A 27340-nucleotide genomic window follows, 5' to 3' on the forward strand; every position below is an offset into this window, starting at 1 on the left:
TTTCGTAGAAATAAATTATCTCCCCCCAAAAAGAGGGAGGAAGGCCAAAAAAGAATTAAAGGCACATGCAAAATGTATTAAATTTTCATAAGTGTAAACTAAAAGTTTCTCTTCCCAAAATACCAATTCTCTTCCAAATTTCTGAAGTTATCACTTCTTTATTTTTTTAAAGAATTTCAAGCAAAGTAGTTCTAAAAAAATATTAAAATTTCACTGTATACATTATTTGCTTGAGATTATGTTCGAAAGAAAACCTTTTAGTTGGAATGGATGTTGGGTGACATGCAGGAATCCCACTCTAAACCAGTTTATGTAGCTATGAGTGTAAGTTTCAGATGTCGAATCCATATCTTTCCAGTAAAGGAAGGAATGGATTAAAAAATCAGTTTATTCGGATTAAGTAAACAAGCCATGGGATGATGTGTTTTCAGAACAGATCCAGAACCAGGGGGACGGATCTTATCTTTTTTTCATATATATTCAAAGGTGACCATGCTACAAAGAGTTGAGAGGACACCTCCTAACATGCTTAATTAATGTTAGTTTATAGGTTAAAAATTAAAATCCTTCCACATTAACTTGGGAGTGCTAAAACATTTCATCGAAAACCCATGCAGGGACTCAATTCACCCCAACCCAACTCCTCCACACCTCCCCCCCACCCCACCCCACTTGTATCATCACTGCTGAATTTCTCAGCTTCAGTCATTTGAAAAAATGTTATACTTGTAAAAGACTGATAGCCAAAAGGGGGTACTATGCCAACAGTTTGATAAGGCAAGGAGGCATCTCAAATATAAACCCTGGCGGAGTATGGTAACCCATTTAGCATATAAATGGGCCAGGCAGGGCAGGATTCAGAGTTTGTCCCATTAGTCCTCCTTTTATATTGGCCCAATGGGCGGGCACCCCCTAGCCCAAGCCCTGTTCTCTCAATAACCACGCCTAACCCGGCCTGAAATCTATTCAGCTTTACTTTTGTTGCCCACCCCAAACCAAATGGGATGGACTTCAGGGCAGCCCCTGGCCTGGTGACAGCTAATAACCAGCAACATGAGGAGGCCTAATCCTATTGTCAACATGTTTTGATCTTCCTAAAACATCAATAAAAAAGAAAATATATACATATATATATGACATACCAGGGACTCTTGTTGATCAAATAATACATCCATTTTAGCTTATCCAAGTTAGATAAATCAGCGTGCTCCTTCAACCAATCTCTCAATGGTGGATTGCTGTACCATACCTAGAAAAAAAAGTATCAATAACAGTCATCTGACAGCATTTAATATATATGTACATATTGATGGGAAAGCTGGACTTAAACCTACAACCTCAAAGTTGCTTTGCAATATTTTAAACCAACTGAGAAATGGGTCTAAGCCCAATAGCATTTAATATTTAATGTGCATGTATTTAGATCAATATGCATTGAGATGAAAATATATCTAAGAAAGAATCGGACTACACACACGCAAGTATGCACACACATGCACACACACACACACAGGGAGAGAGAGAGAGAGAGATGTAACAACCTGCAAATAAAAAACTTCATCAATAACCATTGCACATTTAATAAGTAAGATAAGAGCTTCCATGTCTGCCTCCGCGAGCCCAGTCAACTGTATCCAAAAAGAAAGAAAGAATCAACAAAGATATTTGAAGATTAGAACCATAGAAATTTAAACAATATCACATTAAATTTATGAGTCACACTGAGAATTTAAGGATAAAGAGTGATTGAGACAAGAAACAAAAATATCATTTCACACCAGGTGAGTCAAAAATCGAAGTTGATTTCTTGCTAAGACAATTACTGAAAACCTTGGAGAAAATAGCAAGAATCTACGATCTTATATTGACTTAGAAAAAGTATATGGTAGTCCCTGGATAGTTAATGTGTGCACTAAGAATCAATTGTTACACTAATTAGTACCCGGATAGTAAATGAATTAACCCTACTTAGTGCCTTGATTCATTTATTGTGAATCAATTAACTATGGGCATTCAAATGGTCCCTTAGTGTATACTATTTTCAGATGATATATTGTTGGTTGACAAACTGAAGAGGGGGTAAATTTCAAAACTAGAACCATGGAGGATATGATAATTAGAAGAGAGTGAGTACTCAACCACAATTCAGTATTGCCTACCACCCATATTCAGATTAGCAGAATGAAGTGTGAATGGTATTCTAGAGGCAATATTGCAACAAGAAAAATTTGCATATAACAATGCTCGTAGCAGATCAATTGGGAAGAGTCCATTGAAGTGGTTGATGGGCAGAACCCTACCCATTCATTAGACTTGGTTCCTTTTCCAACTACAAGAGAGATCATACTAATGCCAAGAAGTGTTAAGTAGACGAAAGAGATACATGAACAAGTGTGAGATTACTAAGAAGTCAATACAACCAAGATCTAGAGGAAGCAATGGGTAAGCCTCGTCAGCTCAACGATTTCAATGTAGGAGACTTTACAATGGTTTACCCAAGAAAGAAGAGGAATCCGGTAGAAAAATATAATAAGTTGAATAATAGAAGATAGGATCATTCAAAATCTTGATTAAGATGGGAAACAATATATATATATATATATATAAGGTTGAATTACCATCACATATGGAGACTAGAAAAAGAAATCTATGTTGCTGATTTGTTCTAGTATCTTGGGCTAGATCTTGGTGGAGAAGATATTTATAACTCAAGTTCTTCTCAACTGAGGGAGAATGACGAGGAGTAAATCCTGGGGACTGTTGATTTTCCACCATTAGATATTTAGATTCCTCCATGGCCAAGGTTTTATCGAGAGGATCCAAACGCTAAGAAAGATACAAAAAAGAACGAAAAGTCTAAAAATTGATAGTGTTGTTGCACAATTGTTTTTCTATTTGCAGTTTTTCAATTTATTCTTGTTCAGTCCACAATTTTTCTATATTTTTAACTGAAATTGACATTTTTAGAAGCAATAAGCTATTATTAGTAAGGGTAGCATTGTCTTTTTCTTTCTTTTGTTATTAGATTGTGATATATAATAGTTGTGTGGCTAGGGTTGCAATCAATTTCGACTCCTCCCACGTTTCTCCAATCCCTTCTTGTATTCTCCTTCTCAAACTCTTAATCTACATGGTATCAGAGCACACCATAAAAGTTTTATTTTATTTTATTATTTTTTACTATTTCTCAGTTGATTCGTAAGAAAATCATTTTTTTATCTGATTGAAGATTAACGAAGAGTTCGTATTTAATCCTCCATGTGGAGGTACGGTTGTGATTGTAGTTGTGTATAGATCCTTATATAAGCAGATCTAAGAAGTTTTTTTAATGGTTGGTACTATTTTCGGGTAAATTTTGTGGTTTCCAGTGTGGTGAAAGGTATTCGTAGCAGTGTTTGAGTTCATTTGAGCCCTAAAATCAGTTCTTAAACCCCTTTTGGCCTATAAGATTTCACCAAGAGAGTTTAGAAGAATTATAAAAGAGAATTATCAAGTCTCATAATGAGAGCTTGACAGATATATATATTAACTAAAGTAAGAATGGACATAAATACCCTTACATAGAAAACTAACAATAGAAAAATATAAATAAATATAAAAAGAAACTACATATTTCCAATACTCCCCCTCAAACTGAAGCAAATATATCAACCAAACCCAGCTCGACAAGGTGAGAGTTAGTGATAGAGGGACCAACAGACTTCGTAAGCATGTCGACAAGCTAATCTAAAGAAAACACAAATATTGTCTGAAGAGCACCAGATCAGAATGCTCCCTGAGAAAGTGGACATCAACCTCTATATACTTAGTTCTCTCATGAAAAACAAAGTAAAAAAAAAACAAGCAGGATAACAGAATTGTTGTCACAAAACAATGTGGAAGAACTAGAGACAAGAAATCCCAGCTCCGTCAACAAAGACCAAAGCCAAATAAGCTCACATGTGCCAAAGGCCATAACTCGATACTCAGCTTCAGCAGAAGAACGAGAAGCCATACTTTTTTACTTATTTTTCCTCAAAATCAAGTTACCACCATGGAAAGTGCAAAAACCAGAAATAGATCTCCTGTCTGTAATAGAATCAACATAATCAGCATCAGTGAAACAGGATAGATGAGCCTGAGCAAGGGACGAGTAGAAAATTCTAAGAGCATGACGCGACTTCAAGTAACGAAGAATACAATAAACAACGTCAAGATGAGAAGTGCGCAGAGCATGCATGAACTGAATGACTACACTAACCACATAAGTCAAATCCATTCTAGTGTTAGTCAGATAAATCAGACGGCCCACTAGTCTTTCATAACAAGAAGAATCAGATAATAAATCACCAGATTTGACTTGAAAACGATGATTCTGATCCATAAGAGAGGAAATAGGACGACAACTAAGCATACCAGTGTCTTGAAGAATTTCCAATGTGTATTTGTGCTAAGATAGTGAAATACCACGACAAGAACGGACCACTTCTATCCCCAAGAAGTACTTGAGGATCCTTAACTTCAAAGGCACGACCCAATAGCATTTTTACCTTGTCAATCCACTGGGTATCATCTCCAGTCAGGATAATATCATCCACATAAACCAGAACAATGGCACAACAGTCATCTAATCCTCGACGTATAAAGCAAGTATGATCTGATTGGCATCTAGAAAACTCTATAGATAAAATGACCTCAAAAAAGCGTTGAAACCAAACTCGTATAAACTGTTTCAGGCCACACAGAAATTGCGAAGATGACATACCTTCCCAGAATACTTCTCCTGAAGACGAAATCTAAGAAGGGGTCCATATAAATAACCTCAATTAGATCACCACTCAGAAAGGCATTTTTCACATCAAATTGGTGAAAGAGGCCATGAGTGACATGCAGCTAAAGAAATAATAAGGCAAACAATGGAAAGTTTAGTTACAGAAGAAAATGTAGCACGAAAATCCTTTCCAGGAGTCTGCGTAAATCCTTAGCAACAAGACGTGTCTTATATCAATCAACAGTGCCATCCGCAAGGTACTTAACAGTGAAACCCCATTTCCAACCAACAGTCCGTTCCCCAGACAGAAGATGAACAAACTCCCAAGTGTGATTTTTTCTACAGAACATCCATCTCAGCAGTCATGACTCCCGTCCACTGAGGATCACACAAAGCCTTTGATACAGATCGAGGAACTCGAATAGAATCAGTGGCAGCAAGGTAAGCTTGATAAGAAGGTAGGGACAAGTCAACTGGTAAAGCATACTATACTCATGAAGGTGGACCGAATCCCATCAAAAATATATTCCTCCCCATTATTAGACCTAAGAGATTTAATAGTGATATTGTATTGATTTTGAATCATTTTAAGAAAATTAACAAAAATAGGAAGCACCATAGAATAAGAACACGTCAAATAAACCCAAGTGCAATGAGAATAGTCATTATTAATAAATGTAACATAATATCTATAACCAGTAAAAAAAGTAACAGGAGAAGGTCCCCATACATCAGAATAAACTAAATAAAATATTGCATTAAACCGATGCATACGAGGAATATAAAAAGGACATGTGTGTTTAAAAAGCTCACACACAGAGTACTGAAACTTGTATTCATTGCAAGAGGTTTTTAAAGCAGGAAATAAAGAACATAAGTGCTAAAAATTGGCATGTCCTAAGCAAGCATGCCATAAATCTAAAGACTGAGAAGAAAAAGTATAGCTCCTAGAGGATGGAAGTACAGCAGCCGATATAGCAGTAGGCTGAGATCCAAACATGTATAACCCATCCCTCTTATACCCCTTGCCAAAAATCCTCCTCGAAATCAAGTCCTGAAAAATGTAGTGAGTAGGAAAAAATGTTACTGATTTTAAAGATTTGGTAATACTACTCACAAACAAAAGGTTAAGAGATAGGTGAAGAACATGAAGCATAGAATCAAGTGAAAGGCCAGAGGATAAAAGGATGGTACCCTTGTTGTGGATTGGTGTAAGGGATCCATCAGCAAGGCAAACCTCCTTATGAGTAGAAGGAAATATAATGGAGGTAAAATAGCTAGACTTACCAGTCATGTGATCAAAGGCACCAGAATCAATTACCCATGTCAGAGGAGCAGAGCCAAACTGAGTGACATGAAATGCAAATAATGTACCTGGAGGTATGGTAACTGAGGCCACAGTCGAAGAGGAGTGGATATGAGCATGAATCTGATCCTGTACAATATTAACAATTTGAGTCTGGAGCTGTTGCAAGTCAATAGTACTAAGAGAAGCAGAAGGATCAGTGGGAGGGACTGAAGATGACTCAACAGTGGCGGCACGAGAAGCAAAATGTCCCAAAAAAGGAGTGGTTGGAGATCGCAATAGATGGGGATGGAGTTGAAAACACCTGGCCTTCTCATGGCTAGTCTTCCTACAATGGCTGCAAATAAAACCACTCTTTTTACCACAACCACGACCACTACCACTACTACGACCTCAACGACCACAATTCCCAGATCCAGAGGCACAAGAGTCAGAAAAACTCGAATTGGCTACTAGAGCCATCTGATCTGTAGCTAAAACAAAAAGAATACCAGGGGCCTAAACCTGAGAAGGAACTACTATATGACGACGCTCATCATTATCAATGGTCGCAAATATCTCAAATAAGGTAAAGGAGTGGTGTTGAGAATCTGAGTCCGAAGTGCTTAAAACTCAAGACGTAAACCCATGAAAAACTAGTATGTCTGGTGTCGAGTAATCCTCTTTATTACATACTCTACTGCCTTTGCAGACAACTCAGTCATAGACTCATAATGGAAGAGCTAATCCCAATAGGACTAAAAAAACCAAAAATAATCAACTACACTCCAAGGACCTTTGGTAGCCTAGGCAATGTCTCAATATAACTCATAAATTTGTGAGTCATTCTTAACATTCGCATATGTCTGAGTGAGAGCTAACCACAAAGAAGAGATAATCTCATGGTCCATAAACATGGTATAGCTGCATTACTCCATGAAATTAAATAACCACTCAAAAATAATGTAGTTGTTGATTTCCCATTGTTCAAATTTGGGATCAGTGAGGAGTGGCTTATGAATAGGGCCCAACAGGCAACCAGATTTAACTCTACAACCCAAATAAAGTCTCACAGATCAAGACCATGATTGAAAATTACGACCATCTAATAGGACGTTGGTAATACGTTGAACGGAAGAATTTGTCCCAAGAGCAGTGTTGGAATCATTGATCTCTTGAGCAGATGTCATCGCTTACAATAAACAAGAATTTAAAGAATATTTGGATTGAAGGGAGATCACGTGTAAAACCAATCCAAAACCAAGATAATCAACACCTCAACCTTCTCGCAAGGCAGCAAACAACCCAAGCAGCAATCCAAATCAGAAATCAGAAGTCGCAGAAATAGCAGTCCAACAAAAATTGTCGCAGGGCAGAAATAGCCTCCCCACTTGCTGTCGCAAGGTAGAGAACCTCCAAAAAAAACCTTTGTTGATGTCATAAGGTAGAAACAGTTCCTCACGTGCTGTCGTAAGGTAATAAATCTCCCAAGGTTGTTATCGCAAGGCCTCAAAAGGCTTCCGTAGGGCAGCAGCAAGATCAGAGACCAATCGTGGTCTCCACTTGCTGTTGTAGTAAATCTCCCAAGGTTGTTGTCGTAAGGCCTCAAAAGGCTTTTGTAAGGTAGTAACAAGGTCAAAGACCAATCGTGGTCTCCAACTAGGCAAAAAAGGGTCTACTTGCTATCACAAAAGGGTTTACTTGTTGTCGCAAAGCAAAAAGTCTCCCAAAGTTATTGTTGTAGAGCAGAATAGCTTCCAACTTGCATAGAAAAAAGCTCTCAACAGCACCCTTTTGCTATCGCAAGGCAGTCCACCAATCACTTTATCTCAAACACAAACCCCAACGTAGGGTGGAAGACAAACCAAAAGACCTATCACAAGGTAGAAACCCTATCGTAGGGCAAACAACACAGCGCAGAAAATCAATCGCAACATGTGAAACCTTGATAAAAAATCATATCGCAACATGCGATTAAGAGAACATAAATAAAAGAAGCCCCTAAATGAGAGACCTTCCAACGAAGTTGTTCTAAGTCAATAGGTCTCAAAAAATTTGAGAATAGGGGAGGGAAGAAAGGAGAGGAGAAGGAAAGAGAAGAGACAAAGAACTTCAAAAGAAAAACAAACGAGGAGAGGAACCCAAGAAGGAGGACATTGGATTCTCTAGGGGATTTGATACCAAGAAGAATTGTAGAAGAGAATTATCAAGTCTCATAATGAGAGCTTGACAAATATATATATATATTAACTAAAGTGAGAATAGACATAAATGCCCTTACATAGAAAACTAATAATAGAAAAATAAAAATAAATATAAAAAGAAACTACATATTTCCAATATGTTTTCTGCAAATTTTTGGGTGGTGCGATTTCACTAAGAGAGATCTCTCTTTGTTTTTTAGAGGTATTTCATAGATCTTGGCTATAAGGAATTAGTACCGAGGATATTTTCAGCTAGTAGAAAATCATTCACAGAAATATCTGAAAACCTTCGAATCCAATTTTATTGTGTTCTCATGGTTGATTTACGGAGCAGAAAACGAATATGGGGATTTCTCGAGACCTTGTAAAGTTTCAGATAACTTCCATCAAACTTAATGGAAGCAATTACATTTAGTGGTCTAAAGCAATAAAGGTGTTTTTGAAGGCAAAGGAAAAACACAGTCACTTGCTGACAGATAAGCCTACTTCTAAAGATCCAAATGTGATAGATGTATGGGAGCAAAGAGATACTCAGATTGTGGCATTGTTGTGGAACAATATGGAACCACAGATCAATGCAAACTTTACATTCCTTGACATCTCAAAGGATGTATGGGAACAGGTGAAACACATGTATTATGGATCAAATAATATCACCTGGATTTATGAGCTCACACAAGAGTACTTTTCTTTGCAACAAAATGACAAGACCATAAAGTAACTTTTTGCCTATATCATGTGAATGCATGAAAAACTTAATCAGTACCAACCTATTACTAGTGATATTCGCATGATTCAGAAACAGAGGAAAGATATGGATGTCATTCGATTCCACTCTTCTCTTTGACCAAAGTATGAGGCAGTTAGATCTCAAATCCTGGGTAGTCAGGATCTTCCATCTCTTACAGATGTTTTCTCTCGACTCAAGAGAGTCACATTATTAAGTAGTGGCAATGTTAGTGGTGATCGATCAACTTTATTAAGTAGTGGCAATTGTGTTCTCGTGGTGGTCGAAGGGGTTGTGGTAAAGGTGGTAAAAGTGGTGGTATAGATTCCCGGGGAGGTCGTGGAACCCGTTAGTGCACCCATTCAGGAAATGGGCTATAAAGTAGAATTGCCTGTAAGTCTATTTTGTGGTAACTAGGCAACCATACACATAGCTTCTAATCATGTGTTTCATGAGAGAACGAAGCATGTTGAAGATTGTCACTTTGCTCGTGACAAACACCTAAATGGTGAAATTGCTACTCTTTATGTGAAGTCTGAAGATCAAGTTGTGGATTTTTTTACTAAGTCATTGGGTTGGTAGGGTTGACTATATTTGTAACAAGTTGGGATTATATGATATATATTCTCCAGCTTGAGGAGGAGTATTAGGATTAATAAGTTATTATTAGTAAGGGTAGTATTATCTTTTTCTTTCTTTTGTTATTTCGTTGTGATATATAATAGTTGTGCGGCTAGGGTTGGAGTCGATTTCAACTTGCTCCCACGTTTCTCTAATCTCTTCTTCTATTCTCCTTCTCAAACTCTTAATCTACATACTACAAATGAGGGGTATTAGGGTCTTGTAGCCTCAGTGTATTTCATAATAAAGTAGGCATGTCATTCATGTTTTTAGAATTGAAGCAATTCACTTTAGAGACCTAGTTTGGATCTTGGGGGAGAAACTTCAGATCTCTTTACACATGTTCTTGTGTTTGTGAACTATTCTACAACAGTCTTGTGTCGTTTTTGTAGTACAAGCACTTCTAGGGTATTATGTGCTCATCGTGTGCTATAAAACCAGACAAAATATCTTACAAGGGCACAATAAGCTAGACAACATTAACATCTTTTTAGGAAATTAAATAATAACGACAAAACAGCCTAGTTCAATAAATGACTTCAGTCTTATATCAACTTGAGATTATAAGGTGAAAAAGTCAACATAGAAAGCAAGAGAAAAAGCTATTCACCTCTATGTCAAAACGGATAGGAGCATAACAATCAAGTTGTTTTTGAATAGCCAGATGGCGTGCCCCCATGTTCTCTTTATACCTTGAACAATTTTGAACAAAAGATCATTTCACATAAACAATATAATTCTAAATGAAAATTTAGCAATGCATTTGGTGAAGTGAAAATAACAGATTACATTATTAAGAATAAAGCCTTTCCTTGGAACACATTACTTACCAAGAAAAAAAATGCGGATCCTCAAAAACATTTACTGGTAAGAGCTACATCATTTGCATAAAATATAACTGAATGTTGGAAGAGAAGTGGGTGCATGGGTAGTGTATGCAAGTGATTTGTTCATGTTCACAAGATGTATAATGTCAGATTTTTGTTTTGGGGTGGGGGGGGTAATGATGATTAAGTTTTGATTTAAATGTTAAAAATGAACAAAGCTAGAAAAGCCCTGCTAAATAGGAACTATCTTTATGGATAGATGCCTTAGAAACTGAGAGTTTCAGGATAAGTTCAAACAGGACAAAAAACATGCAGTGCAACAGGATCCGCTTAGCCAACCACAAATCTTTGGGATAAGCCTTTGTTGCTGTAGGAAAAAGAGAAAAATACATGCAGTGCAACATTACCAAGCACACCCATAGTGAAGAGAAGTGGAAAGCATGTTAAATTGATCTGCAAGAAGTGGCCCAAAGGGACTACTAATATTTAGGTTCAACCATCCATATAGATAGGGATATTGGTAAAGATATGACCATAGAATTAGTATTAAGTGGAGACTAGCTTTCTATACAGCACAAATAAAACTAAAAGGAAAATTCTATATGGCAGTAATAAGAAAAGCAACCATGCTTTTGGAGCTTAATGTTTGAGGAACTTGTTCGTAGAATGAAAGCAACGGAGATGTTGATGTTGAGATGGATGAGTGGTATTTCTAGCAAATATAATTAGAAGCGAGTACATTCAAGGAATATGGGAATAGCCTTCATAGGAGATTAAATAAAGAGCACCAAGAAAGGACAAAATACAAGAAATCAATTGAGATGGTTTGGGCAAATACATTAAAGACCAATGATAACACTATTGACAAGGAGCACTTTAACACAAGTAGAACGCTCTAAAACAGCAATAAGGTCAATAATTACATGGATAAGAAGAGAAGATCTACATAAGCATGCCAAGACAGAAGATATAGTTCTAGAAAGAGTTGAAGGAAGAAAAATGATTCCTGTTGTTGATCCCAATATTTGGGTAAGGTGTGGATGAGGATGCTTGTAGATACCATTCTCAATGGTATTGACTAATGCTTGATGACATTAATACCAGGAAGGTGTCATCATTGACCTAGCCATTGGGAACTCCGCCAAATCAAGGAAGCTAAATAAGGTAAAGGTTTGTTGGGAAAAAGAAGGCTCTGCCAAGAAAGACCGCTTCCACCTGGAAGGTTCATAGGGGTGTCAAAGAAGAAAATAGGTTACCCAAGGTACGTCACTGCCTCACTGGCACCAAGGGGCAAATATAGTGGCTGACACTTTTGGATGGGGTGTTACAAAGTATCCCTAACGTTTGCCTAATCGGTAAGCAGCACTGACAAACTCTGGAATGTCTTACAACTTAGTGCAAGTCGTGCATAGCATAAATTTCCTTGTTGAACTATCAAATGATTGCGACACTACGTACCTAACCTAGGTGATGGTACAATGCCTATCTAGTTTGAGACATACAGACACAAGAAAAAAGAGGGGAGATTTCCACCTTCCTAGATATACCTAACCCCTTCGCAAAATAGGCAATCCAACCTTCTTCCTTCAAAGGGATTGCTTCTCTCTCTCTCCTTCTTTGATCAATTACATCTTTTTCTCTAACCACTAAACCTTTTTCTAATTTCGTTATTCTTGATATTTTGGTGTAACAAGGGCCAAATGACCATAGACTTGATTTAGGTGGAAATTGGAGTCATCATTGATGAATCCTCATTCCAAGTGAGAGAAGACCTTATCCACCTCCTCAACACCGTATTACAATGGGGGCTCTATTGAGGAAGGTACTTCATGCTGAATTACGAGAGGAAGGAGGAATCTTGTTAAACTATAGGAATATGATTGACTCGATCAATGAAGTTAATAAAAAGCAAGATAAGCCCAAGTAGCCAATACAATGACTGTGCAAAGCATGATTGGGAAGGCATCTAAATCCCTGGAGAAGTATTGCACAATTTCATCCAAATGAGAAAAGAAATCATATACTACTTACAGCAATTGGCTTATTGTCCACATCAGTGGTTGAGCTATTGAAGTGTGTGAAGTTGAAGAGTTGTGTGTGGTGGGGGGTGGGTGGGGGGCACTTACATCAATAAGTTATGGGCTTATGGACCCAATACTAAATATCTCATAAAAATAAAGATAATAAAAATAAAATAAATCTAGACCTCTAACACTCCCCCTCAAGCTGGAGCATACAAACCAAACATGCCCAACTTGGTACATAATATAGAAGATAAACTCCTAAGCAATGCTTTTGTGAGGACATCCCCCAACTTATTTTTTGACTTGATGTACGGAGTAATAATCTACTTGGTCAACATCATATCACAAATAAAATGTCAATCCACCTCAATATGTTTTGTCCTCTCATGAAAATTGGGTTGCTAGCGATATAGTTGGCCGCCAAATATTACAATGCATAGAAATAGGGGAAGGAACCTAAACTCTCATCTCCTTGAATAGAGACTGAACCCAAAACATCTCACATGTTGTGTGAGCCATAGCCTTTGTACTCTACCTTAACACTGGAACGTGCAACCTCATTTTGCTTTTTACTATGCCAACTCACCAAATTGCTACCAATAAAGTACAATATACCAAAATGCCCTCATCTTCAACCTCTTGCCAAAAAGGCTTAATTTTCTTCCAAAAAAAAAAAATTCCATTGTACCCAACCTCGTTGTTCACCGTTAGAACAAAATGTGGATAAGGCCTGACACATATGGATAGATTCGTGGAGTGACTAGGATCTGATGTCCACTCAGACCAATGGTGTGGTCATATGATCACCATTTGGATGAGAAAGAAGTAAGGTAGAATTGATAGGACCTAAACCAAAAGGGGTATGAGAGACCAGGTGGTAGACAGAGAAAATGAGAGGGGAAAAGAGAGAGTTGTGGGGACCAAGAAAATGTGTAGCGAATTGGTATTCTTGAGGGTTTAATGATAAATGTCACATCTAAGGGAACACTTGGATTTATAAAAAGAGGATCTCTCTCTCCTTATCTTAGACAAAGGGTGTCAATCGAGGTGACAGATGGGTAGGTAGGACAAGTAACTATCCCAATCTGACTTCCCTTCTATCCCTACTTGTGTCAATAGGAAAGTCAACCTAGGACAACAAAGTCAATCTCGAGAGGCTATTAAGGATGTTGTCAACAGTGCTGAGCCATTGACACCTCTGTCATGGAAAACAAAAACCTCCCATACTTTATACATCTGTCAACCTCGAATCTTTCACTTTATACATCTACTACCTCCTGGCTGGTCAGTCCTAAACCTTTTAATGTTGATAGGTGTCTTTGAATCTAGATTGACATGAATCTCGAGGATGCCAACCAGGACGTACAGAGGCCAGCAAGTTATGCACATCAGCACGAGGCCGCACTACCATGACCATACAACAACTAGGTCTGCTAAAGACACAATTATTTGCCACATCAGCACCACGCCTCAACCATAGTAGCACGCTAACAGAGTACTCACATCAAGTGACTCTCATGTAATAGATGGTTGGCGTGCATGACCAAAAGTCCAAAACTAACCAGCTAATGGGGAATATTACGAGAACAGGGTTCGATGGGCCTTAAGTAAGAGATCGAGGTTGACAGATGGACAGACATATAAAGCCTAGGGAGTTTCTACTTTGCAAAACGGGAGTTTCTACTTTGCAAAACAAAAGTTTCAACGCTACTTATAGCACCCTTTGCAGCCTCCCCAGATTGACTTGGCTTTCATAGATTAACCTTCTTGCTAATACAAGAAGGAATAGATGGAATTTTGACTTGGAATTTTGACTAGGACAATGACTTGTCTTGCCTACCCATTTGTCATCTCGATTACCACCCTTTGGCTCAAACAGTGAGAGAAAAATCTCATTTATATAAACCGAAGTGGTCCCTCAAATCGGACATCTATCATTAGACCCTCAAAAGCACCAACTCTCTTTCTCCCTCTCAATCTCACTCTCCACCACCTAGTCTCTCACATCCCTCTTGGTTCAAGTTCCATCAGTCCTACCTTGTCTCTTCCTCAACCAAATGATAACCATACGATTACACTGCTAATCTGAGTGAACTTCGGATCCTAGTCACCCCGCTAATTTATCCATGTATACAAGACCTTATCCACTTTCCATTCAAACGATGAACACTCATCAACCTCTAGAGCATTATTTTTAAAACCTTTTTAACCCATTGTCTTCAATCTTTGGACAAAAACAATTTATTGTTCTTCCCAAAAGCCCATCTTTAACCTCCCCAAAAAGCCCATATTCCTTTCTTAATGTTTGAAGGTTTAAAGAGATAGAATCTTGAAATTGAAGACAAGGAAAAAAATATCTACCCTAAAAGTTGGAAGCGATGTTTTTGTTGTTGGGGAGGGGGGAGGGGGGATAAGGCTTTTGGACAAGAAGTTTAAGATAAGGGCATCTCTTGTTAGTCTCTCATAGAAGACCAAAGTCAAGGGAGTGCGTCACCAGTTTGAAACATAAGGAGACTTTAATTTTTTTTTTAAACTCAAGAGGGGAACTTCACCCTTTTTATCATTGCCTAGCAAAATAAATTTCGAGAAAGTGTATGCGTTCAGCCACCATTGAAGCAAAGCAACATTGTCCCCAACCCGATTTAAACCTATTTCGTAGAAGTAAAGAAAGTGTGATACGTTATTTGTGAAGAAAACAACTCTTTGTTGAATGGTATGAGCTTGATCTTCTCCATGGGGTTGGTAGTCGGTAGCCATCTCTTTTATTGCGGCCTCAATGTACTTTTTATGGGTAAAGTTTCTATTAGAAGGAGGTCGAGATACCCCAAGGAAAACAAGCACATAAAAAATTGCAGACTCGATGTTAATCGTACTAGGTTTGCGGAGAAATCATCACGCCATAACCCACACTTATCTTCCATATAGATTTCTTTCATCCTTATAGATATACCTGATTATTCTCATCCCCCACCTAAAAAGTTCAACCCGTCCCGAATAAAACTCTTAACAACTCCTTCCTTATTCCCATGAAAAAAGTTTGGCATCAAGGATTTAGCCAATCAATATGGGTTAAGGGAATTGTTGTCCCAGTAACATGTCTGTCCTTGAAGCTACAATGGATCTCCACATAAACTGTTTTCCTCCACTAATATGATGAAAAGGAAGGGAGAAAAAGACAATCTCCTTTGTCTTCTATAGCTTCCAAATAGTTAGTTGAAGTACCATTCTCAAGGGTGAAAAAAATGCTATCGAAACACAAATCCGAACTGTCTCATCCATTTTTTACTTAACGCTATTCTTCTAATATGTATTTTGAAAAGTCAATTCATGCGATCATAACAAAGGATAATCTTTTGACCATATCCAAGAAGACCAATAAAGGCAATAGTCAAAAAGAGTGTTTTCAAAGCTTCCTCGAATGATGGGTTCTTAAACTTTAGTATTGGTATAAAATTCTTTCGTTGGGTGTAACAAGTAGGGATATGATGTAATTTTCTTTTTTTTTTTTTAAACACATTTAGGTTGGAGTGCAATTGGTGTTAACTGATTGTTGGTACATAGATGTGTTAAACTTAGTCTCTAGCATACCACACAAGAAGATCCTTGTTTTCTGTACCACATTTAGAAAACTTCAAAATACAAAATCCAGCATGGCCATGAATTTACATAAAAGGAAAGAATTACAAAAGAGGGTGGTCACAGATAAGAGAGATTACTAAAATTATTTACAAAATTACAACATTAAATGCAACCAAAGAAAATGAAGTTCTCTATGATGGATGTCAGTGGTCTACCTTTTTGAAAGTACGTCAAATAGTTGACCATATTGTCCCCTAACATCATAAGGGACATATTCGGGGTCTTCTTTTGCAAGTAGGTTTTGATATTCCTCCCAAGAGATATATTTAACAGCAGAAACTTCTGTTTCCTACCAAATAAAAAAGACGACAATATCTAGTTTTATTTTATAGTTAATTAAAAAAGAATTTACTACATGAAAACAATCACATGTTCCTATAATCATGATGAAAAAAATGAGCAATTTTAAGTTGGAAGTTAAAACAAATATAAGCACCTCTAAGACTTGAAGGGAAATTTCTAGAAATCCACCAACATAAAATCATTTATTTGACCCATAGCTCAGTTGGTTTTACGCATTGCAAAGCAACTTCGAGGTCGTGGGTTCAAGTCCAGCTTACCCATTGAAAAAAAAAATTTTAAATAAAAAAACATAAATCGTTTATTTGACATCAAAAGAACAAAAGCGAAAAAGGAAAAAGTAGCCCGATGGTAATACTATTGCCATAATTAATATAAAAAAATCTGATGTTTTGCCGACTTTTTCTGAAGCTTTCCCTTGTAACCCCTACTTTGTCACTATGCCTCCAAGCACAGGAGATCCTCGGAATTTAATGACTAACGAACATAGCTTAATGCATCAAAATACCAAAAAATAGTTGCAAAATTCATAGACTAACTAATTCAGTGAAAGCCCTGATAAGCAATTGTGAATGTGAACTACCGAACTACCAACATATGAGAATTAAAATTAAATACCTTGTCAATAAGATAGAGAAATAATTTGGTAAAGTGTTTATTACTTTGAATTAAGAAGTGTAACCGATAAATCTTACAGATTCTAGAACTAACCAACTGCATTGTAGAGGCAGGTCAGAAAGCACTTTTGTTGATAATCAATATGATATTCTCACCTGAAGAGTAAAAGCCTCCAGAGGAATTGGAGCCAAAGTTGTTACAAGATATACGTCATTGAACTCATTGTTGATAAATTTTCCATCATTTATAACACTGCATTAACAATTTGAAACAAGAAACTGTAAACATTTACATAGTATTCAAGTGCTCATTAACTGTTTGGCAGAGTTCATGATTGAAAGTAGTTAAGGTCTGTGCAAAGCATATACTTAGATGTAGGGGCGCAACTTGGTACGGTTCAAACCGAGAACCAAGCCAAACCAAACTGATAGCTTTGGACTGGTTTGGTTCGGTTTGAAACAAGTTGTGCTTCGGTTTTGGGTTGAGAAAATGGAGAACCAATCAATTTGGTTTGGTTCTAGGTTCAAGACATGTATAGAACCTTACCACTGTTTAGGAGTTAGGACATAGATGATTAATTCTCTTTTATATAGATCGATTTATGACTCTTTTTTTGGATAGATTAATGACTTATTATATGAAAATTCATGTTCATTATTTATTAATTTTTTTTTCATTAAACATATGTTGCTTCCAAGTAGGTTTATAGGATATTGACAACCCACAAAACCGAACCAAACCAAACCGATCTTAGAGCATCTCCAACAATGTTCTTTTAAATAAAGAGCATTTTTTGTATTTTTTTTTTTAAAAAAAACGTAACAAAAGTTATTTTAACTAGTGTAAAATTTGATCCCAACTCCAACAGACTCAACAATTCTTTCTTTATTCTTACATTTAATATTATTGTACTTTTCAAATAAATATTTGTTAAAACCTACTTAAATCCTATTAAGAGTCATGAACTCACATCTTGGCATCCAAAAACATGATCTGATACCACAGGCTTGTAGAGAATAAAATTCTAAGAATTTGAAAAAAAATATTATCTTTCACCGTTAAATTTTAATTTTAAGTTTTGGGAATTTGGTAACCCTCTATTTTCAACACTTTGGATCAAGCTCAATATTCATTTTTTTTTTTTTTAATTCATAAAAAAATTTCCATGAAATCTAAAAGGAATTTGTGTAGGATTGCCAATGTGGTAATCCATGTGGGCCCAATGACACTTAGTAAGATTTCAGGAAAATGTTTTTTCATTTTTTAACATTAAAATAGCTAGTCTTGGAGGTTCTCTACATGCAGAGAGTGGAAGTCCCCCTCTTTATTTTAAAATTTGCTTTTAAAGAGTCTCTTGGAGACCGTTTTTCAACTTTCACTTTTTAAAGTAAAGAGCAAATAGACTTTAAAGAGTCTGCTAGAGATGCTCTTAATATGATTCGGTTCGGTTTGGTTCAATTCGATTCTATGGGAAATTTGGTTCAATTCTAGTTCTTATTGAATAGAACCGACCTATGTCGGTTTGGTTCTAATTTGGCCCCAAACTGAACAATGTTGAACCCCTACTTAGAGGAAGCATGTGCAACATTTCACTAAAAATGGTGGCCAACTGTTAGTTATAGATGATGAAACGGGACAGTAGAGAAACAGTAAGTAATGTTGCAATGTTTCATCCTAGCACATCAAAGAACCAAAATGTTTTGGTAAAAACCTTCGAAAAAAGAACGAAACTTTGAACCATAATTGCAAAGACTCTACTTTCAAAAATCATGCAAGAAACAGAATAATGCATACTAATAAACTCATGCTTAAAAAAAATCATTGCACATTGTGAAATTATCACTAACATTATATGAAGCAATGTTTAAAATCTTGTCTCAAAGCAATGCCTCGGTCTGGAGGAAAACCGAGACATTTTGAGATTTATGAAATTTAACTCGGACGTGTGCACCTAGGCACACACCATTTGTGTCTTGACCGAAACCAATGTCTACGTTAAAACATTCAAAGATGGTACGAAACTTTAAACTACTTAAAATTATGCTTCCAAAATTTAATAAAATGAACAAAACTCTTCCCAAGAATATACCGTTCAAAACAAAAGAACGGAACTATATGAATGGATATTAAGGGCATAATGTGAAATTTATTTAACCATATAATAGTATAAAACCATGTTGCATAAAGAAATATTAAACATCAACATATAATAGTGGGTCTACCAACCACTCTTGAAGGAAAATGAATATCAATTCAAATGCATCCTTCGGAAGAGTTACCCCTAGCTCTTCGTCAAGCTCCCTCCTGGAAACATGCAAAATTTTAATTAAAAATCTACAATACAGAAATGAAACTTTAAAACTGGACATATTAAAACAATATTAATATTGTTCAAGTATAAAACCTCTTTTAAGTAAAACAACGTATTGCAAACTAGAAGAACCCATCAATTACTAATATGGAAATGAAAGAAAGTGGAAATAAGTTAATACTTTAAGTAATTTTATAATTTTCTTTGTTGCATCCACTCTTTAAGTAAATTGGCATAGTTGCCCAAAACAGAACATGATTTAATTAAATCTGCAGAAAATATGTTGATTTTTTTTTTTTTTTTTTGAAATATTAAATACAGTTAAAATGGAATAACTCTTCTTTTTTCCTTTTATATTATGTTTGTAGAAGAAACAATCAAATATAAATCGAAAGAGCTCCCATATCTGTATTCTGACAACAGAATTAGCTTCTTTGTGAAAACATCCATTAGTAGAAATTATGCTGCCACAATGGAGTATTTTCTTGGGCAGGAAAACAGGTGAAGTGGGTTTTTGTTCTCAGTAAGGCTGTGATGAGCTGACTATCATTGAAACAAATAATATATCTAGACAAAGTGAGTAAATAAATTTAACAAGCTAGCTTGCTATGGAGGCTATTTTATTGGAAGAAGAGTTACCTCACTTGAGGGTAGAACGAAATTGATTAAAAGGCAATCTTCCTAGTAAGCCAATTTATTTCATGTCTGTTTTTAAGATGCGTGCTTCAATTGTAAAAAATTCAAAGAAACTTCTTGTGAAATGGGCGAGGAGTAAAGAAGAAATCTCATCACAAAAACGAAGTTAACGTATAGGCCTAAGTATGTGGGTCTGGGTTGAGAAGACGACTTAAAATAAGACGTTGCTAAAGAAATAATTATGGATGATTATCACTTGAAATCTTGCCTCATGGACAAGTGTCACTGGCACAAATTTAAAGTGCCCATTTTATAAATTGCTAAATTAGGATTCTTTGTAAGAGTGGACATAATTGTAAACAGGGGAGGCTACAAAGTTCTTCGCAGTTATGTATCTTTAGTAGGTATCTTTGTGTTTGTCTCTTTTTTAGAGGACTCCATGTCCTCCCGTTAATAAAATTATTTGGTTATCGGAAAAAAAAAAAAAAGTACCTTTGGTAGGTTGACTTGGCCACCATGAAGTGTACAGCATTTTATTTTTTGATAAGTTAAAATTTCATTGAAAGAAAAGACGGGGACGAGAAGGCTCCTAAATACAAGAACTTATCAAAAGAGGAGAAAGAAAAGAAAAAAAAAACCTCTAAACTGCCTCCAAATTACAATTGTACTCCCATCTTACAATGAAGTCCTCAAAAAAGATACCCTTAAATTCCTTGAAAACCTTTCCCCAAAAAACTAGCAAGCCCAAAATAGACAAAATGAGATCCTCTAACTGCAGCTATTTTCCTTCGAAAGTGTGTGTATTCCTCTCCTTCCACCACCCCCAAGAGATAGCAAAGGGAAGGAGGCTCCACAAGATCCACTTCAAAGTTCTTCTTAAGGAGAAACCCCAATTCATCCAAGAACTAAATAGCTCTCCTTGTGGTCCTTGGCAAACAGCCCACTATACCAAAAAGGTCAAGGAAATGATACCAACCATGACACACCATAGCACAATGCAAGAGAAGGTTTTCTGCAGTCTCACCATTTCGGTAGCACAACAAGCAACAGTTTGGAGTTCGAGTTCAACATACGGGTTAGAAGTTTCAAAATGGGTTGATTTTTTGTGAGGATGATCTCTATGGTGAGAAGATTATCCTTACAAAAATCAGCCCATTCTTAAACTTATAACCTCAGTTTACAAGTTAAAGAATCGTGGGACCGTCAATAATTTGTAAACCACTTTTGATGGGGTTAGAAGTTTCAGAAATCAGCCCATTCCAAAACCTCTAACCCCTCTAAGGCAAAACACGTAGAGCAAAATGTAAGGTGCTGAACATTTCCCTTTTGTTATATATACAAAAAAGAAACTCCTAAAAGACTCCTTCCCCAAGTGCCAGTTCATCTCCACAAAGAAAATATCATCTCTAAGCATATAGTGGATGGATTTAGCTATACCTAGCCGTTACAAGGGACGAATCACCAGCAGATATATGACCAGCACTGGAGATATCCCATAAGCCTGCCCATGAATCCTTGCAGTCAGCACGTCGCTGCAAAAGCAACTCTTGGGTACTCTCGGCAAATATCCATACATGAACAGCTCGATGATAATCTCCATCTCTATGTACATGATCTCTACATAAGTAGCAAAAATGTTTTATGTCTAGAAAAAAGCATAACAATAGCAACAAGAAGAGTAGCAAATTCAGGTTAGCTTTTATGGAAGATGATATGTCCATGGAATTTCTTGAAGCATAAGTGATGTTGAACACTCATACACAAAATAGTTATCACATACCTAAATATGGCTCACTTTTTAACTAATCAACGCACAAAAGTATTCTACCAACTCTGAACCTTATCTTATCTAACACAAATGGCATATAAAGCAAGATTTTAAAAATTGTTCAATACCACGATGACTCACCCAAGTCATCTCAGTATCATTCGTGAAAGACGCCAAAACCAGGATTTAACTTCTGCATCCCTTTTTTTTTTCTTTTTTCTAGTTCCCAGGTCTGAGTGGGATTAAAAATCGTCCAAAACGGAGATGACTCGGCAAAAACAGGATTTAAAACTATGATATTAAGAATTGAGCTGTAACATTCCTACAAATCACCGAGACCAATTCATGATGGTTAATCTCCTAAATCCAAAATATTCTATTAATTTTTCCGATTGGTCTTCAATGAAAAGACATTGCTTATTTAGAGAACAAATCCTAAAGCAACAAAATTCAATTTTAATTTAAAATTAAAAGAACAAAATTCAATTTCAAATTCATAATTCATAATCTTAATATTAACAACTAACCCTAGCTCAACCAATCCTATAATAAGGAAATTTATGTAGGGTTGAAATTTCAACAAAAAATCAATGAGAAACCTTGCAGAGATCGGTTTGAAGTAGATATTTGGAGGAATTGGAGCAGAAACAATTAGAGTGCTAAGTGATGGAAAAGGATAGAGAAATCACCTGGGTTTGGAGATGCCAGTTTTCTGACCTGTTTCTGTTAGAACGTCAAGGAGTTCTTCCTCGTGGGTGTCTGCCATGACTACGTTAACCAAATGAATGATGAAAGAAAAACGATCAAGTCAAGTTGATTCTTGCATTTATTTTATTTTTGTAGAAGTGGAAGCTAGCATTTAAATATTCGAAGCATCTAAATATGCAAAGTGATGGACCTGGTGCTTCAAAATTGATATGGATTCTCACGTTGCTGACGTGGTTGTATGTGAGAATAATGCTGATGTGACCTCAGGATTGAGTGTGCGATGTAGGGGTGTCAATGTGTACCCATTTACCCGGAGCCGAACCAGAATCAAAATCAAAATCGAAAACACCAGTTTCAATTCTCTTTTTATTGGAGTCGATTAGAGTCGGGTCTAATATGGAATCGAACCAATAGAATCCGAAATCATTAGATTATATCTGATGCATACCTGCAAATATCCGGAATCGATTTATTTTGTCACTTATTTTTACATTAAACATGATTCAAGGTAATCCTATATTTTAAAATTAACATATATGATATAAAATTCTTTAAATTTTATATAAACTAAATATTTGAACTTAAGATGAGTCATTTCTTTTTAAATTTATTACTTGTAAAGGAAATACATTTTAATATTTGAAAATAAAAATCATTAAATCATCATTTTAGTGAAACTTATTAAGTTGAAACTTTACAAATAATATGTTATTTTTTGTAAGGAAATTTTTATTATAATGATTTTGAAATAATTTTTCTCATTCGATTCTTGAGAATTGGAACCGATAGGTACTTGTGATTTTTCATGGTTCCGATTCCGATTCCACTTATTTTAAAAATGGAATTGAACCGACAAGAATCGAAACCAATAAAATATAAAAGTTATGATCCAAATATCACAGGAATCGAATCAAAACCAACCCATTGACACCTCTAGTGTGATGTGAGGTCCAACCTTGATTTCACTCCAACATGACTCAATAATGTATTATAAAGAAAATAGTCCAAGGGTGTCATTGGGTACCCAATTTGTAGACATGAGAATATTCATCTTTGAACATTAATGCTACGGTATTTGGAATCGCCATCATTCTTTTTTGAAAATGAGTGTGAATGGGCACTCGAATTAATTTTTAAGAAAAGTCATTTTTCATGACATTTTAGTAACTCTTAATCATGGAAAATGTGTGATCTACCTAAGATCAAGGTAAGGTGATTCAGTTAGAGAATGGGGAAGGTGTTAAACACTCATTTTCTCCACCTAAGGTGGTTACCTTGTAAATTTGACTATTTTTTTAAAAGATTAACATAACAACAAAAATGCATAAGATGCATGAAGTGGGTGTGTGTATATGGTGAGTATGTACATTCTTGAAAGAAGTTTTAATGTTAGTGTTGACTTGAGAAATCTTCTGTAGAAGAGGATATCCCATGGTGTCATCACATTTTACATTGAAATGTTGATTTAAAATTTTAGAAAAATTTCATGGATGGAATTCTCTTAGATTCATAACCGTAATGCATGCATATTTGACTAAAAACTTAATGTTTCAACCATATTGAGAGAGTTATGCATTTCTTATCATGGCCAAGCATGTGTGATATGTGTGCATAGTAAACATATGTTGCATGAAAGGAAATGGGTAAAAAGGACTTTAACCTCTATCCTTTCGATCAAACTGCCTTAAGTATTTCATGCCCAAGGTTGATTTTCAATTTACTCGGGATGAAAGAGTGTTCTCTATTACATCCTAAAATCTTTTAAAAAGAAAAGAAAAGAAAATGATAGGAGAAGAAAATGCAAACTTAAAAAGAAACTATATCCTAATCCACATTGTCCCTTGATAGTTTTGAATGAGCTTGAGCCTTGAGAGATGAACTTAAAGGTTAGATGATTTAGTTGAGGGTAGGAAATGAGAATTGTTGAGTTGAAAATTAGAGATAAGAGAATGAGTAGGAATTTTGATAGAGCTTTAGGTTGAGAGATAAGGGTTTGAGAGCATGCCTTGTTCATTGAAAATAAGGGTATTTATAGAGTTTTTTAAAAAAATTTAAGGATAAAGTGATCCAACCTTAACAATAAAGAGAATGGACATGAAGTATATGTTATTTTTTTTTTGGATTTTTTATTTGTATGAAGGTAAATGTGACATTTGTGAAGAAACCATAAAAACATTTTTTGATCTTTGATTTTTTGGTAAATAGAGGTGAGAAAATGAAAAATATTTTTAGGAGAGTGAGTAGAGGAGTGACATGTATAAAGGTGAAATGATAGGTGTAGACACCTCATTTTTGCGTTCGCCTGATTAATCAACTCGTCAACCCGATTGCAACGATTCCCAATAATGGATGTTTATTCCAATGCTTTACTTGTTACTGATATGTTTCAAAAATTCAGATGAGGTATCTCGAACTGATAAAATCTTAGAAATCACGCTACGCTAGAAAATATAACCCCAAAAACGTAGAAATCATCATATTGTCGAGAAAAAGAAGTTTCACGATAAAAATTACTAAAAAATGATCAAATTACCAAAATACCCTTAACCTCAAAACATCCCTAGAGCCCACATTATACTTAGAAAAATCCTTTCAAACATATAAAACAACAAATCGAAACCAAATACACCATTTTACCAATTTTCACAAAATTTGACTAAATTACGAAAATGTCCCTCATAAAATTCACGATCATGTCGCACAAAAAATTTCATAATGACATAAACCAATATTCTCATTGAATTTCTTACGAAAAATCAATTCCAAAACATTCTGAAACATTGAAAAACAACTTAAAACGCAAAAAGTCCTCTCCGATGGTAAAACGGTAATTTTACAATTTTAATAATTAAAATTTTCAAAATTAATAATTAAAACATTAATTAATGTAAAATGAAAGTCAATCAAGTAAGACTAAAGTCAAAATCTTAAAGTCAATCAAGTATGACTAAAATCTTAAAGTCAATCAAGTAAGACTAAAGTCAAAATTTTAAAGTCAATCAAGTAAGACTAAAATTCAAAACTCTAATAGAATTCTAATTAAACAATAATTCTATTTAAAACAATTCTAATTAAAATATAACTCTACCTAAAATAATTTTAATTAAATACTAACTCTACCTAAAACAATTCTAATTAAATACTAACTCTATCAAAACAAGCATTCAAAAAAATCTATAAATAGGGGTCCCTACAACCTATTTTCGTATGAAAAAATAAATCCTAGAAAAAATAGACTAAAAAGCTTCACTAGTCTCCCATAAATCCTAATTTTGAAGTCCCAACTCCTTACTTAACATCCATACCCCAACTTTAGCTCAAAAAAATCTAGAAATCCTTCAAAAACACCTAAAAATCCATAAATAAATCAGAAATATTTAGATCTAAGAAGGAGGTATTTCATCTTGGAGGTCTGAAGCGAATCCGGTGACAGAACGAAGCGAGGAGTACCATACGAGGAGCTGTTCTATCAGATCCGAGGGAACAAAACCGTTGCATTGCAAAGGTAAATATTTTTATTTTTTTATTTTTATTATTTAGGTCTTTTTCGCAATGTAATCGTTTTTGGGAATTAGTAGAGACCAACGTTTACCGGGCGGGGTTGGTGCCTAACACCTTCCAACCCCATAATGTGATCCCCGGACTCAGTATTTTTTTAATAGATTAGTTGTTTTTTTTATCCGTTTCAAGTCGATGTTCGGTTCCTAGACCATAATAACTAAGTGGCGACTTCCAAACCTCAAAGGTCAAAAGCGGATCTGTGCTCCCAGTAGATCGAGGGCACTTTCAGTGGCGACTCCTCTGGGGACCATTGAGGATCAAACTTGAAAAATCCCAAGTATGGGAGCATTGCTAAGATGACCTAGTTTTTTTTTTAAGTTCGATTTATTTTATTTATGTTTGTTTATTTGAAAAATCCCAAGTAGAGCGTTTTAGTGAAGATAAATTGATGATGGTTGGACAACGAATTTTTTTTTTATTTTTATGTTCTTTTTATTGAATTTTCTTTTTTAAAAACGTGTGTAGATTTTTTTTTATTTTTAAAAAGGGATATTTTTTAGGTGTGTGTGATTGATCCGTGAATAGTGTTTTTTTTTTCAGTTTTTAAATTTTTTAGTGAGTGTTTAATCTGTTGGTTAATTTTTCTTTTTTTTTTAAAGAAAAAAATAATTTTTTATGCTAGGTGTGCTGCCCATTGAAAGCAAGAAGGAAAACTAAAAAAAATAAATATAAATTTTTTTTTTAGGTTCTGTTAGCAAGCACCAATGTGTTTATGGTTTTTAGGGATGGTGTGCCCCTAGTAAAAAAATTAGATTTTAATTGTTAAACTCTTAATGCTTTTAATGAGGTGAGTGGTGTGCCGTTAACAGAAGAATATGTTTTCTACTTTCTATCTCCTTCTCAAAGGAGAAAGAAGAGTACCGCAGCAGAGAGACGTCTCTCTCTTTCTCTCCTTCTGATCTCTCTTGTTCTTCCTTCCTCTCATTCTCTCTTGAAAATTTTGAATTTTTCTATTGAACAATCAGAGGTTTAAGGTTTTGATTGGTCGACTAAAATCATTGGATTTATCAAAGAAAGATCTAAATTGATTCAAGTTCATGGAGACAAATTTTCCAACTTAAATCCACTCTTGCTTCTCCATAAATCGATCTCTAGGGATCCTATTACGCTGGAGTTCAATAAACGATTTATGTCCTAATGTTTGGCCATTCTAATTTGATGGGTTCGCTCATACCTAGACGGCTTTTCTGAGATGAGACAATTGAGAGAGAGAGAGACTCATATTTCTGTTTTATCGATTGAAATTCCTGTATCTCACAGTGGAATTAAATCGTAACCCGATTCAGTAATTAGGAGTCCGGGTCGATCTCCAATAAAAAAAAACGAATAGGACTTTCGAAGAACTTGAATCAAGTTTATCT

The 27340-nt window shown here is 35.5% G+C and overlaps 1 protein-coding gene across 3 annotated transcripts in view; it reads right to left on the reverse strand.

Moving 5' to 3' along the window:
* LOC147410738 (nudix hydrolase 3-like) overlaps positions 1 to 22761 on the reverse strand; it is an 84841-nt gene extending 62080 nt beyond the window's left edge. Inside the window, exons 1-9 of one of the 3 annotated variants that reach the window (XM_086439592.1) lie at positions 22609 to 22761; positions 22400 to 22478; positions 21380 to 21559; positions 19222 to 19299; positions 17151 to 17247; positions 16233 to 16366; positions 10198 to 10279; positions 1542 to 1628; positions 1143 to 1249 (exon numbers count right to left, since the gene is read on the reverse strand). In XM_086439592.1, the coding sequence (XP_086295718.1) occupies positions 1143 to 1249; positions 1542 to 1628; positions 10198 to 10279; positions 16233 to 16366; positions 17151 to 17247; positions 19222 to 19299; positions 21380 to 21559; positions 22400 to 22476 (842 nt within the window). In that variant the 5' untranslated portion in view covers positions 22477 to 22478; positions 22609 to 22761. The other 2 variants (XM_086439600.1, XM_086439584.1) reach the window with 2 other exon arrangements.
* Between the last annotated feature and the right edge of the window lie 4579 nt (positions 22762 to 27340).

The sequence above is a fragment of the Akebia trifoliata genome, chromosome 1 (assembly GCF_017979445.1).
Source record: "Akebia trifoliata isolate Shusen 1 chromosome 1, ASM1797944v1, whole genome shotgun sequence".
Classification (NCBI taxonomy): Eukaryota; Viridiplantae; Streptophyta; class Magnoliopsida; order Ranunculales; family Lardizabalaceae; genus Akebia; species Akebia trifoliata.